Source organism: Sparus aurata, chromosome 13 (genome assembly GCF_900880675.1).
Source record: "Sparus aurata chromosome 13, fSpaAur1.1, whole genome shotgun sequence".
In the NCBI taxonomy this organism is placed as follows: Eukaryota; Metazoa; Chordata; class Actinopteri; order Spariformes; family Sparidae; genus Sparus; species Sparus aurata.
Genome location: NC_044199.1, coordinates 25,811,002 through 25,824,273, shown reverse-complemented (window position 1 = coordinate 25,824,273; position 13,272 = coordinate 25,811,002). Strand labels below are relative to the sequence as shown.

The 13,272-nt window shown below is 41.8% G+C and overlaps 1 protein-coding gene and 1 long non-coding RNA gene across 2 annotated transcripts; both read right to left on the bottom strand.

Moving 5' to 3' along the window:
- Positions 1 to 1,870: 1,870 nt before the first annotated feature.
- LOC115594298 (uncharacterized) lies at positions 1,871 to 2,495 on the bottom strand. Its single transcript, XR_003986457.1, has 2 exons — positions 2,148 to 2,495; positions 1,871 to 2,045 (listed from the first exon to the last, which is right to left on the bottom strand). It is a non-coding gene; the product is annotated as an uncharacterized LOC115594298 (long non-coding RNA).
- Positions 2,496 to 3,256: 761 nt separating this feature from the next.
- On the bottom strand, positions 3,257 to 12,773 carry LOC115593821 (uncharacterized). Its single transcript, XM_030437508.1, has 5 exons — positions 12,751 to 12,773; positions 12,512 to 12,652; positions 12,308 to 12,349; positions 12,119 to 12,199; positions 3,257 to 11,395 (listed from the first exon to the last, which is right to left on the bottom strand). The coding sequence occupies exons 2-5, from the start codon at positions 12,575 to 12,577 to the stop codon at positions 3,257 to 3,259; spliced, it is 8,328 nt and encodes a 2,775-aa protein (XP_030293368.1). The 5' UTR covers positions 12,578 to 12,652; positions 12,751 to 12,773.
- Positions 12,774 to 13,272: the final 499 nt, after the last annotated feature.

Genomic DNA, 13,272 nt, shown 5'->3' with positions numbered 1-13,272 from the left:
ATAGATGGCGCTCTGGTTGCAGTCTAATCAGTGTCAATGGGATCTTAAAGTCCTCTTCAAAACTCATTGACCTTCATCCTTTTCTTGTCCCTCATACTTTGAGCTAAACACTCCATTCCAACTTTAAGAGAGTCAGAAGACCTCAAACTTTTACGGTTTTCAAATCATCACAGTTTTAGTTTTAAGGATTTTTAGGCCGTCTTCTGATTTTATAATGGGTGTGTATTGGGTGAGCTAGAGTGTGTGACATCATAGCTACAGTGGAGAGCAGATGGAAGAACTGGAGAAAAAGTTCTCTTCAGCTTGATTTGGATCCCACGTCTTTTACTTCACATAGACAATATATACAGGGAAATGTAGGAAATCTTGTTGGCTTTCAGCTGATGGTCTTATTTCAGATGTAGGACTTACACTTTTGGCTGTTTGTGGTTTGTGACACTGCTGCAAGGAGACGAATTCAAACAGTACAAAAGTCAGTTCCCTGAAACAGTACTGAACACCACCATGGAGGCTTACCCACTCCTTATCAAGAACAAGCTGAAAACTGAACTGTCTCACATCCACAGCAATGATGAGTTCAAAAACCGTAGTGGAGCTGTGGCTCTGTACCAGCTGGTCACAGAGTGCAATCGTCAGGAAACCTTTTCAGAGACTGTGGCTCTGCTAAACATCCTCATCACAACTTCTATGACTACAGCTGAATCTGAGCGGTGCTTCTCAACACTGAAGAGAATCAAGACCTTCCTCAGGAAGATATCTTCTTAATGCAGTTGCCATGCTCTGTATGGAGAAGAAACTTATCAAAGACATCCACAACTTAAACCACAAAATCACTGAGAAATTTGCATCTTTCAAGAAGAAAAGTGCTAAATGTATGTATAAAAAGTACAACTGAAAACACCTGAACAGTTTCTTCACAGGTTTAATATGTTACTACCAATTGTCAACATTGTTCTGCTTATAAGGCAGCGGAGCAAAACCACCCACCTTCTCTCCTGCGCGACCGCTCGTCAATGTCAGTCCGGGGGGGGACCGCTCGTCAACCGCTCGTCAACGTCAGTCCGGGGGGGGGGGGGAGACACGGACGTACGGACAGCCGGTCATCAACTCCGTACGGACGCTCATCGCCGTCAGCCGGGAGCTCCTAGCCGTCAACCGGGGGACGGCGGACGGACGGACGGACGGACGCTCGACACTGTCACGCGCGGAGTATAGCGGCGCTGACCGAGCGGTAGAGCGGCGCAGCGCCGCTGTTCCACCGTCTGGGGAGAACCCTGATAGACATAATCATAATACATATCTTTATAGTAATATATACATATTTTTTGTGTGTGGGGCGGTGGGGTTATCATGACATGTTCGGTGCATTCAACAGTAGCATACACATTTCTCACTCATCCACACATCACATTCACAACTGATGCAGTTACTTTTCACACCAAACATTAAGGTTGTTGCACTTTAGCATGACTTGTCTCATCTTTGTCGCATGAATTGAGCCAGTTTCTGACAACAATAATGTTATATATAATATGGGGTGACTGCTGTCTATTTTCTCAGTTCATCAGGTGGTGCAGTTCATCAGTTGAACTGACAGTGAGTCAATATTCACCATCATGACCATTTTTACTGTCAATTTACACTTTTATGATTTACCATATATTTAGGGTTTTTGGCTGCTGCCCCAGGCTAAGCCCCCCAACGACAGCAACAACACTGACATGCTACAAATGTGATGCCTTTGTTTGCAAGACACACTCCAACCTGATTGTATAATGGCACTCCTGTGTGTCCAAAACACGCACGCAGACACACACAGACATGTTACACTGATATCTGGTTGAAGTCAACAGCGGACACACAGCTGGAGCAGTATGAAAAGCTTCTTTATTTCAACACAACTGAATTCACAGCTGATGATGGTTTGAGGTTGAGGCTGCTGGAGAGCTGCGTGGTGTCTAGCTGTTTGGAGGAGCGCATGGCAGGTGGAGTGTTGCAGCCAGGCTGAGGAAATGCGTGGCGTTTGGCCACTTGGAGGAACACAGCTGTAGACAAAGAATGGCGAAATTAGTTGTTAATCTGTTTCCAGTATAACACACAGGTGAACTAGAGTAAGTCTAGATTATACTATTGACAGAGCCATATACCGCATGTGGTTGATGTAATCATCTGTCAGCAGATAGTGTGTCGATCAAGTCTTTTAAGCAGGCATTGATTGTCAGCCTGCAGCAGGTGCATGTGAGTGTGATCCCTCCCGAAACAACAAATCCGCCCAGCCTTCCAGTGCAACGCTGCAAGTAAACAGAACACACAAGCACAAAAACCACAACACAGACACTGCAGCCATAGATCATGACAAGAGGACTATTCTTTATATCAACATAGAATATTCTTTGTATGTTCATTGCTATTATGCATGTACACCACTAGTTAGAAACACTTACTACAATGTATTAAAAGTGTTCAATAAAATGGCCTTTTCATTATGTTTGAATGATGTTTTTTGTGGTAGTATAAGAGCACTTAAACCAGACCTGTCAAATTTGACCAGGAACACCATATTATGGGGGAGAAACAAACATAATACATGGGTTAATTTGATGTGGATTTTCTTTTCTGGAGTTTAGTCACAATTGTACATATAATTGAGTAAAATATGGCCTTTCATGTAAATGCCAAAGAATCAGCATGACACCGCAGGGAATTGAACCCCATCCCGGTAAACCAGGAGTACCATTACCAGTGTCTTTTGCTTTTTGAGGCAACATGAAAGGTAAAGCAAAACCTGCATTTGCAACAGCATATGACTGGCAGCAATTCATATTATGCAATTACTGCAGTATACCAATTGTTATATATCAGCTAAATTTTTTCAACAAAATGTTTTACATATAAAACTCCAAATGTGTATCATTGAAATTATTGTTAAAAATGGTTTGTACTGTTTATTTTAGTTTAGAAATGCTGTTGTAATACAGGAAACGAAACCCATATATGTAACAAATTTTTTTTTTGTTTTTGTTTTTATATATTGAACATATAATATAGAATTACACCAAACTCCTGAAAAGGAAACATGCATATATAAACAATATAAACTTTATCAAACACTTTTTTTTTGTTTTTTTATATTTTCAACACACAATATAGAATTACACAAAACTCCTGAAAAGGAAACATGCATATATAAAACAACAATATAAAATGTATAAAATACTTATACAAAAAATTACTACTACTATGCTCTTCTCCCCAACTACTCTGTGCTGGATGTAAAAGAACACATGATCCCCTCATGGTCACTGAAATAAGTTGGCAACACTAACGATTCAACAATATAATGCGTTGTTTTCACGTACACGTGATCAATCAGTGTGCCGTTTATTGTTGTGGGTTGTTTCACAAATTGAACAAACCCTTTGTTTGTCATAAATTTGGCCATTGACGATGATTTCAAAATATCGTCATTGAAATCTCCCATGACAGCAATTGTGTGACTTTGTGGATTAAGCCAATCAAGTAATTTGCCTAAATTTACTTTAAACAAAGTCATGGGATAAGATGGTGGTCGATAGATTACTGCTATCAAAATGCTGTATGTAGTGCAGTGGTAAACCAAACATTCTAAATTGACATTTGGTACCTGGAGAAAATTGCATGCCAAATTGTCTGCACTATACAGGCCAACTCCACCACGTTGTTGGCCTTGAATTTCTGTCAATATTGGGTCGCTGCTATTGTAGGATAAATTCCTTGGCTGATTATGATAAGCATAACCATCCATCTTTACAGTTTCAAATGAGGAAACTGCAGGCAGCCATGTTTCTGTAACAGCAATGCAGTTAGGCTGCAAATGCTGTGTGCGAAGTGCCAAATCAGACACATGTGAGGTCAAATTCTGCACATTCATCAAAAACACAGTAAAGGTCTGTGTATTGAATTTGTGCCTTGAAATATTCTCGACCATGAAGGGAGGCATGTTTTCAATTGCATCTTTGATTGTGTCCTTACAATAGATGGCTTTCTCCTTAAAGTCCCTAATCACCAACCCTGACAAATTTCTAACCCGACTTAAAGCTACATACGCCTGTCCAGCTGCAAAAATCCTTTCAAGCGACACGACCGCTTGATCTACTGTAATGCCTTGTACTTTATGTACTGTACAGGCCCAGGCGAGCTTCAGTGGAAATTGCCGACGCATTCCACCCTTTTTAGTCACCCTATCCTCTTCGGGTTGAATGCCCGTGGAACCCATTTCTACTGCAGAGGCAAATGCACAGCGTTTCCTCTTCTGTATGCCTACCCTATCATCATCAAATTTCACGTACACCGTCTGAGGAAACCGTGTTCCATCATTCTCCGGATAAACTATGTGTGTCACAGTACCACACGCCCCATTTACTAGACCATCCGCCACATCTAAGTTTTTAAACAGCATTACACGGGCATCTTTCCCTAAAAGCAGTGTCTCATCCAGACATGTGTCATATGCTCTGGAATGATGTCCGCTTATCAACTCGAGCTTGCCTGTTTTCTTACTATTGACATAATCCTGTGCCTCTATCTCAACATGATCAGGACAACTCTTAAACAACTGCTTTACATTATGCTCATTTACTTGTCGATTTGTTGGAAATATGTGCAAAGCTGAGCTGACTTCGCCGGTTTCACAATGTTTCAATATTTCAATGTCGCTATCCAACATCGGGGTACCTTTTGAACGAGTTCGAACTCTGTTCAACAACTCTGCAAATACGGGATCTTTCTGACGCACAACGGTTTTCAATTCTGCAACCTTAAACAACCGAGACCACAAATCACCACCTTCCAGGTCATCTAAATACAGAGGTCTCCCTTTCACTGGAGGCAACTGATAAAAATCTCCAACTGCAATTACACTAACGTTTCCAAACGGGGAATAGTCACCAGATTGCTTAATTTGTCTTAATCTTCCATGGATATAAGCCAATAGTTTGTGATCAACCATGGAGATTTCATCTATTATCAAAAGTTGCAAGCTACTATATTTAGCACGTAAAGAATTCAGCTTCTCCTCACCCAATGGAGTGTAAGGCAAGCGTACGTCTTTACCTATGCTAAAAGCATTGTGAATTGTAGCTGCATTTAAATTGTGTGCAGCTATCCCCGTAGGAGCCGTTAGTAGAACGCAAATGTCGTCCGGATCGTGACACCCTCTCTGCAACAACCTATTTGCCTCGTATTGTATGGCCCTGATCAAATGACTCTTACCTGTCCCTGCCCCACCTGTTATAAATACATGTATCGGATCTGGCTTTGCTCCATTTACCCTATCTAAGCACCACTGCCTAATCTGATAAAAAATACACATCTGTGTCTCATTCAGAGACCTAACTAAAGCCAAACCGTCTTCTCTGTTGAGGAGATTGTTCCTCTTTTCCAAATGTGCAACATCTTTACTGTTCACAGCCAAATCTGGAATGCCATCTACATGTTCCTCCACTATCTGCTCTGTCCCTCTACGTTCCTCGATACACTCTAAACGCTCCAACTCCTGCTCTGGGCACAGCTCGCACCAGGCATCTTCAAACACACCGTCCGTATCAATTGAATTTTGGATATCATCCAACTCGTCTGCATCTCTTTCAAATTTGCATCTGTTCGAATCAACAACCGCTTTAACCGAATGCATCAATTTATCACCTAATTTCACACGACCGTGTCTATAAAACTGCTCAAACATCTCAAACCCTGCCGGTTTGAGCTGCCCATCTATACGATACGGCAGGAACAACTGCAAAATGCTCTGATAGAACAATTCCGGATTCTTAGTCTCGGAAAAGCGCACGTAGCGAACAACAGCAGGTTGCGAACGTGTTCTTTTCACAATGAAACCACAATCATCATCCAATTTAACCCGATGGCCAGCCGTTTCGTTTTTACTCAAAACACGATACTCTGACGCAAATGTTGCCAAACACATATCATTAAAAGTACCATTTTTCGGCCTATTCTTGTACCTGTCTACAGAACTCCTCATCCACATATCTTCATCGGTAAGATCATGTGATGATGCCTTTTGTTTTAACACACTTAAAGGCAAACTCATTCTAACTGTATTCTCCCCTACCGGCACAAACACAACTTTCCTAGAGCACTCCTTAAGATGCATGTTTGTCAATCTATACACCGCTTCTTGTGCACAAACATCCCTATTGTGTAAATACACACTTCCTAAATTTTTCAATGCATCTTTAGCACTACTATTACCCTCTTTAGCCGCTTCTCTCCGAGCATTTCCTAACAACAACCCCATCTCCTTTTCTGCCTTGGAGATGTAAGAAATAATGTACACCACACAAGCATAGGCATCAACGACATATTGGATGTCAATATTAGCATTCCAGCATTTTAAAAGCGGTTTGCTATATTGATTGATCCAAACTTCGTTCGCCTGCCTCTTCAAAACAACGTGCATCTTCCTGGCTACTCGGTTGTAAGCAGCCTCAAAACGACTTTGGTTTAATCCTAAATGTCCAAACAACTCTTCCACACTATCAAAACTGGCATTGTCATCTGAAAGAGCCTCCTTAATCTTTGTCATAATGTTAACTGCAATCTCTTTTTTCATGATTGCTGGTTTTTTCTGCCCCTCATTCTTGCATGCACAACAGTCCAATTTATGTGCTTCATCTAGGCCTACCTTACATTTACAAGACTTTTTGTCATCCTCTTCACTCACTGGACGTGAAATGAAAGTTTTTGCGGATGGTGGCTTGGGAAAATTGAAACGACAAACAGTTTTATTCTTTTTACAAGATTTTGAATGTCGTTTTGAATGCTGTTGCACAGATGTAACAATCTCCAATAATGTTTCATCCGGTGCTGGTAATTCACATGTCACATAATGATCAATAAAGTCAACTACCTCTTCATCTGTGTTTTTATCAATTATTGGGGCATTCTCTATCCAAAAGAGGCAGTGAACATGTGGTGATCCACGCTGCTGGAATTCCACCCTATAAAAATAATCCTTTATTTTGCCAATAGGATTAGATGGAGACATAAGCACCTCTCTCAAAAAACAATGCCAGCGAAAATCAAACATTCTGGCCGCAGTGGCCGGACTGCCACGCAAAAGTTGACACCTCTCTGCATAATCCAACTGCTCAGCTGTCTCTGTTCTACCTGCCTGCTTCAAAATACTATTGAGGAGACTTTTCCACCGCATATCAGCTGAAGAAAACGAACAAAACCACGTCGGGACACCCAGCTGACGAACACAAGCCAACAAATCACGCTGGGCTCCTTGCCAAAAAGATGGGGTACCTCTGATAGGTTTAAGAAAACGAAACCCATCATCAAACTGCAACAACTTTTTCAAAGATTCCTCATCATTTAATACATTTCTACTGACCTTTGATATGGCACCTCCTTTACCCTTTCGCAGTGCTATTGATACATTTGACACAACCTGTTCTACCTCAGATAAGTACTGAGCAAAAAAGATGTATTCAACATTTTGTGCAAATCTACCATCAGCATGCAGAATCCTGTTATTAAAATAACGCGACAAGGTCAAACGATGCGGTCTACTGTCATGATATGTACCATGTCCAGTCGGAAACAACACTGGGAAGCATTTAGCTTCATTTGTATGATCAGACAACAACCTAACAGGAGAGTTCCCTTCTGCTGGAGCCAAATTCAATATATTATCAAAATATTGATCCAGTGTTTCCTGACCAATATCCACAGGCATAAGACAAGTGTCCTGAAACATACAATGGTTTTGTCTATCATGCAGAAGCTCATCTTCGCCAACATCTGCAGATACTTCACCACCCGCATCACAATTACTATCCGATTCGCTACAAAACGTATTTATCCAAGCTTCGTTAAACTCAACATCTTTATAATGGACATTTATCTCTTTTAAATACTGCAAAGCCTGCCTTATGCGCATACTGTCAACAAACTCATAGTCATAATGTCCTTTATAAGTAAGCTTCCGCTTCAACTTTACTGGCAACAAAGATCCTTCCATGTCTGTATGTGGCAGCAAATTGCTCGTCTGCACAATATTTGCAGGAACACATGTTACAGGTCCATGTACTCCATTTTGCCCACCTTTAGGCAACGCCAACATCTTCATGAACGGAATATGCAACGCTATCAAATGTTCCTCTAACCTTTTCAAACACGCCAGTACCGGTGGAATGGGACAAAGCGCCAAATTGTTCAGTGCACATTCAGGTGGCATTACACCATCTATAATGCAAGAATGACACTTGCTACAAATCCACAGCACACTTCTAGCTGTACCCAACCATTTACACGGCAATATGCAGTCTTCATTACATTTATGTAAATATTTGTCACTAATACATTTATCAGCTATTAACATGCTTTCTTTGGTTTTAGTATAATTTTCTCTTTTACACTTCAAAACCTGATTTTTAAACAACCCTCTGTAGCATACACAGCACACAAAATCTGGCCCATCTTTAACTTTGTCCCAAAACTGTTCTCTAACATAATCAAACTCCTCTGACTTTTGTTTATGCTTTTCCCTCTTTAATATGGCTCCTGCTATAACACGCTCCTTATATTCAATACTGTCATGATATTTGCGTTTAATCTCGGCTATTACATACTCTCTGTATACGTCATTGTCCCTATATTTCTCTTGACTCCTTTTCTTAACTTTATCCTTAAATACTTCATTTTCGCTATATTTCTCTTGACTCCTTTTCTTAACTTTATCCTTAAATACTTCATTTTCGCTATATTTCTTTACACTCATTTCCTTAACTTTATCCTTATACACTTCATTTTTCCTATATTGTCTTTTATTTCTTTCAATAACTTTCGTCTTATGCATACCATTTGTGTTATATTTCTGTTTAGCATTGTCCTTCTTTTTCTCCCTATACAAATCATTTAGCTGGTATTTCCTTTTTATTTTTGAGCTCCTTTTCCTTATCAAATACTTAGAAGTATTAACATTAGTTGGCTTAAATGTAAATGAAGACTGCTCTTGCATAGACACAGTACTATCCTGCTGTTCTATAACTTCAATATCGATAACTTCTTCAGCTACACAACCTGAAGCAACAACCGGACTTAAACTCTCAGCACAAACACTACTCTGTCTACTTTGCCGTCTAAGATTGTACCCTCCGGAACAAGACGCATTCACTTTGCAGTACCCATAACAGCTCTGCATCTCAGGCTGCATAACACAAACAACATTTTCATAATGGTTACCGTTACAATTCTCTAAATACACTGCCTGATTGCACAACTGCCTATTCTTGCAACTGTATTCAAGCCAGCGATCACCACAATACGTGAAAATATTCACTCCTAAACAATCTGCTGCTGCTTGAATCTCTACCTCAGTGGCCCAAGTACCAACACGTTGCATTCCCGATCTACTCACATAATCTGCCATTGACGAATACTCGCGACGCAAAGTATATGCTAGAGGATTGGCCCGTAACTGCTTAAACACAGCTAATCTCATTTTTCTATGATTCTTCTGTGTGCCACACACAGCTTGACTAACCGCTCTAAAGAAACAATTACCATCACCAACTATTTGCTCGTTCCTACAAGGAGCCCCTAACGCACCAACCTCTGTCGACACCAGATCAAGTTTCTCCGACTCCACGTTCAACTGTTTGCACAAAGCTTGTGCAACGTCGCTGCGCAGCGGATTAAACTCAAGTCTTTTCCTTCTCACATCACTGACAAATACAACGTCTGAATTAACCAGATTAACATCCCTGCTTTTCAACTTTTTGGATGCACGATCACCCACCGAAATCTTGCGTTTCACACCTGTCTGACTGTTGCTGCTGTCAAGTGTTACCTGTTCAGCCGACACTTCAAGTGCTGGCTGAAGAGGTAAGCTACAACCAAACTCAACCTCTCTGCTTTCAACAGTTGCACTTTGACTTTTGTGAGTGACACAAACACCGGCAATCTCAAACGGCTTTGGAGAGTTCATTGCGGTGGCAAATTTGCATATGTGATCAAACACACGGTCAAGGCAACTAAAATACACAACAACACTAAACCCGAGCTCATCTACCATGCCATCTGCACCGCGTGCGTGGGAGTCAACAACTGCATACTGCCCATCTCGACCAATGATAGCACATGTGCTGCCACTCACAGTCAGAAAGCATGTGTCATATTTGCTACACATCTCTCCCAAACCATTCCTGAGAGTGGTGTACACACCTTCATCAACAAACTGTCCCTCAACCACATCAACATCACCAGAAACATAGTCACCATACTCAAACTCAAATTCCTGTCCATCAATGATGGACTCTTTGGGCAAATCTGGAACACACAGCAGTTCAGACCTCCCACTGATGGACTTACTTTCCCACAATGATGTGTAGAGCTTGTCCCCCAACTCTACAACCTTATCCAGATCGTCGGACTGCCAAGAAAACACACTATCAATGCTGTGTTTGGCCAAAGCAACCAAACTTACAGCCATACACTGACGCCCTCCGTGTAGGAACCGATCGTTCCCTTGGTGAAAAGTTCCCCTGATGGAACTTACCTCGATCTCTGGCCTGACTGACACGCTATCCTTGAGCGTAGCTGCAACACCGACGTCAACACTCCCGCCTGCAAACAACGTAGCACTCTCACTGTCATCATCTAGTGGATATGGCATGACGGAAATGCCATGGACGGCATACCACTTCGCATCTAAAGTCTCCTTCAGCTGACGGATGTGAAGCATCAAGTCAGCAAGGGATGTGTTGAACACAACCACAGATGTGCCAATGCTAGATGCCATCCCAGATGCATCGCGCACGCCGCAATCAACAACCACAAGATGCTCATTATGATCAATAATGGCACTTACTGCACCACCGAGGTCCAACAGACACGCGCCATGCGTCAACAAATGCTCTTGCAGCTTCTCAAACATCATGGTGTCCCCCTCCAGTAACTTAAAGTCACTACGTGCTGGAGGAGGAATAGCTACCTGCCACTGCCTGCCAAACACCTTCTGCTCCTCAATCAACTCACACAACCATTTAGCGCTACCGTTCTGCCTAGCTTCAACTATGTCACTGGCCAGTTTGCCACCTTCTATGCCTATGCTGTCGATATCTTTCCCTTTCCATGTACACACTGGTGAGATGACATGTTTCATAACTGCTGCAACACCACATGCTATGGATGTCAGTGTGTCAGAACTGAGTGGTGCAGCTCTGACACAAAGACCAGGAACAAAAGCCCTCAGCGGGGCCTCCGCACACCTGCAAGAAAGCGGGTTAGCGTCACACTTACCTGTGTTGGATCTTGGTGTCGGCCGGACACCAAGATCGACGACAGGCGGAAGGTCCCCCCCCGGCGCTGCGACGGCGGTGGTGGCAACCTAGATGAAAGAAAAAAAACATTAAATGATTTGAATAATTTAACTATGCTACTATTATTATAAAAATGGATTACACACCAGGGTTCGTACACATTTTTCAAGGTCAAATTTTCCAAACTTTCCAGCACCTTATCGCTGGGGTAAAATACATGTCTACAGGAATATACTCATGATTATTTTTTTCACTTTTTATCACAATTATGTACATTGTATTACGATGTCAACATCTAAAATTATGTTTCATACTAGCAAAAACTTTGTGTTCTCCTTTAAGTTCTAATGTTTTATCCCAAAAAAGAGAAGCCACTTGGCGTTCTTCAGGTATATCTGCACCAAGAGAGACCTGAGCGCACCCTGTTATTTTCGTTTTTGACAAAAACTTTTATAAGCTGTTCGCTTATTCATCAAAGTTTAATATTGAACGTGTCATCAGTCCAAATTGCATCAAAGTCACCTTCTCCTCAGCCATCATTTTCTATTGCTGACAGGCTGCATGTGTGATGATACACAGAGATTTTATTTCTCCTTGTAATAAGCAAAGTATCCAGTCTGATCCCAATGTTGCCAAGACAGAGTTATAATGTCAAGCACTTTCAAGCACTTAAACTAAAATCCAAGCACTTTTCAGACCTTGAAAACACAACATTGAAATTCAAGCACTTTCAATGATTTAAAGCAGCGTACGAACCCTGACACACACAGTTTGCACAAAACTGTACTAACCTCCCCCCTGGCATCCACTTTCAGATGAGCAGTTGCAGGCGGTGGCACAGGTTTCACCACGGGCAAAGCTCTCGCCGAGACCTAGAAAACATTTTGTTGTTCCGATTATTGCGGTTATACGGCAGACATGCAAAAAATACATATTTTTTAATCCAAATAAGTCAAATATTGAATACAATTGCTACAAACCTTCTGGCGTGCAGAAGTCCGACGATGTTCCACTTTTGGACGCTGATGAAAGAAAAACAAAATAAACTTTCTCAAGCCATATTTGGGCAAAAGCCCTTGTGGACAATATTGTGCAGTTTTGCATGTTGTTGTGAGTGTGTCGGAAAGAAGGAGATACTAAAAACAGTTGAACCAACCAACATACACCACTTGCATGCAGTTTACCTTTGAGCTTCGTGGAACAGCAGTAGGATCAGGGCTAGGAAGATGGGATGGAACAGCAGCATCCATCGCAGCCAACACCGAACTGCTGAACCAAACGGGGTTGGGCTGGATGAAAGACTCCAGAAGTGAAGTCGCGTCAACCTGTCAAATACATATACAGAAAGACGATTGTCAAAATGCCATCATCAAATCAATAATCATATCCAAAACAGTCTAGGCTAAAATCAATCATAACATACCTGCTGCTGAACCACCCTCTCTGCACCAGAGGACTGCTCAAGTTCCTCAGGTGCTCTCCTCTGTAATGACAAAATGAGATCCTTTGTATTAAACAACCAATCAACCATTACAGAGGTCGGCTGTTAAAAATAAACATCAACCACACGATGACGGTGTGTAAACAATTACCTTCCTGGCCTTGCCAACGACGGTCCACTCAAAGGGGTTTGATGGACGAGGTACGGTGACCTCTCCCTTCACAACCACCTTTGGAAGAACCTGCCTACGAGGCGGCGACGCTCTGGGAGCAGGCTGAGGCTTTGGTGTCGGAGGATGCAGGAATTCGTATGCAACACTCCACAGCAGCCCGGCAAAAATGGGCATGCCGTCACTATCACTGAGGTGAACCTGCAAAAATAATGAAAATGAAACAGATTAAACGATATCTGCAATAAACGTATCATTCAACTACAGAGAAAGTGTAGACGAGGACTATATTTCTACTTACACCATCTCTTGCTCCACAGCTTCAAGCCGGTCCA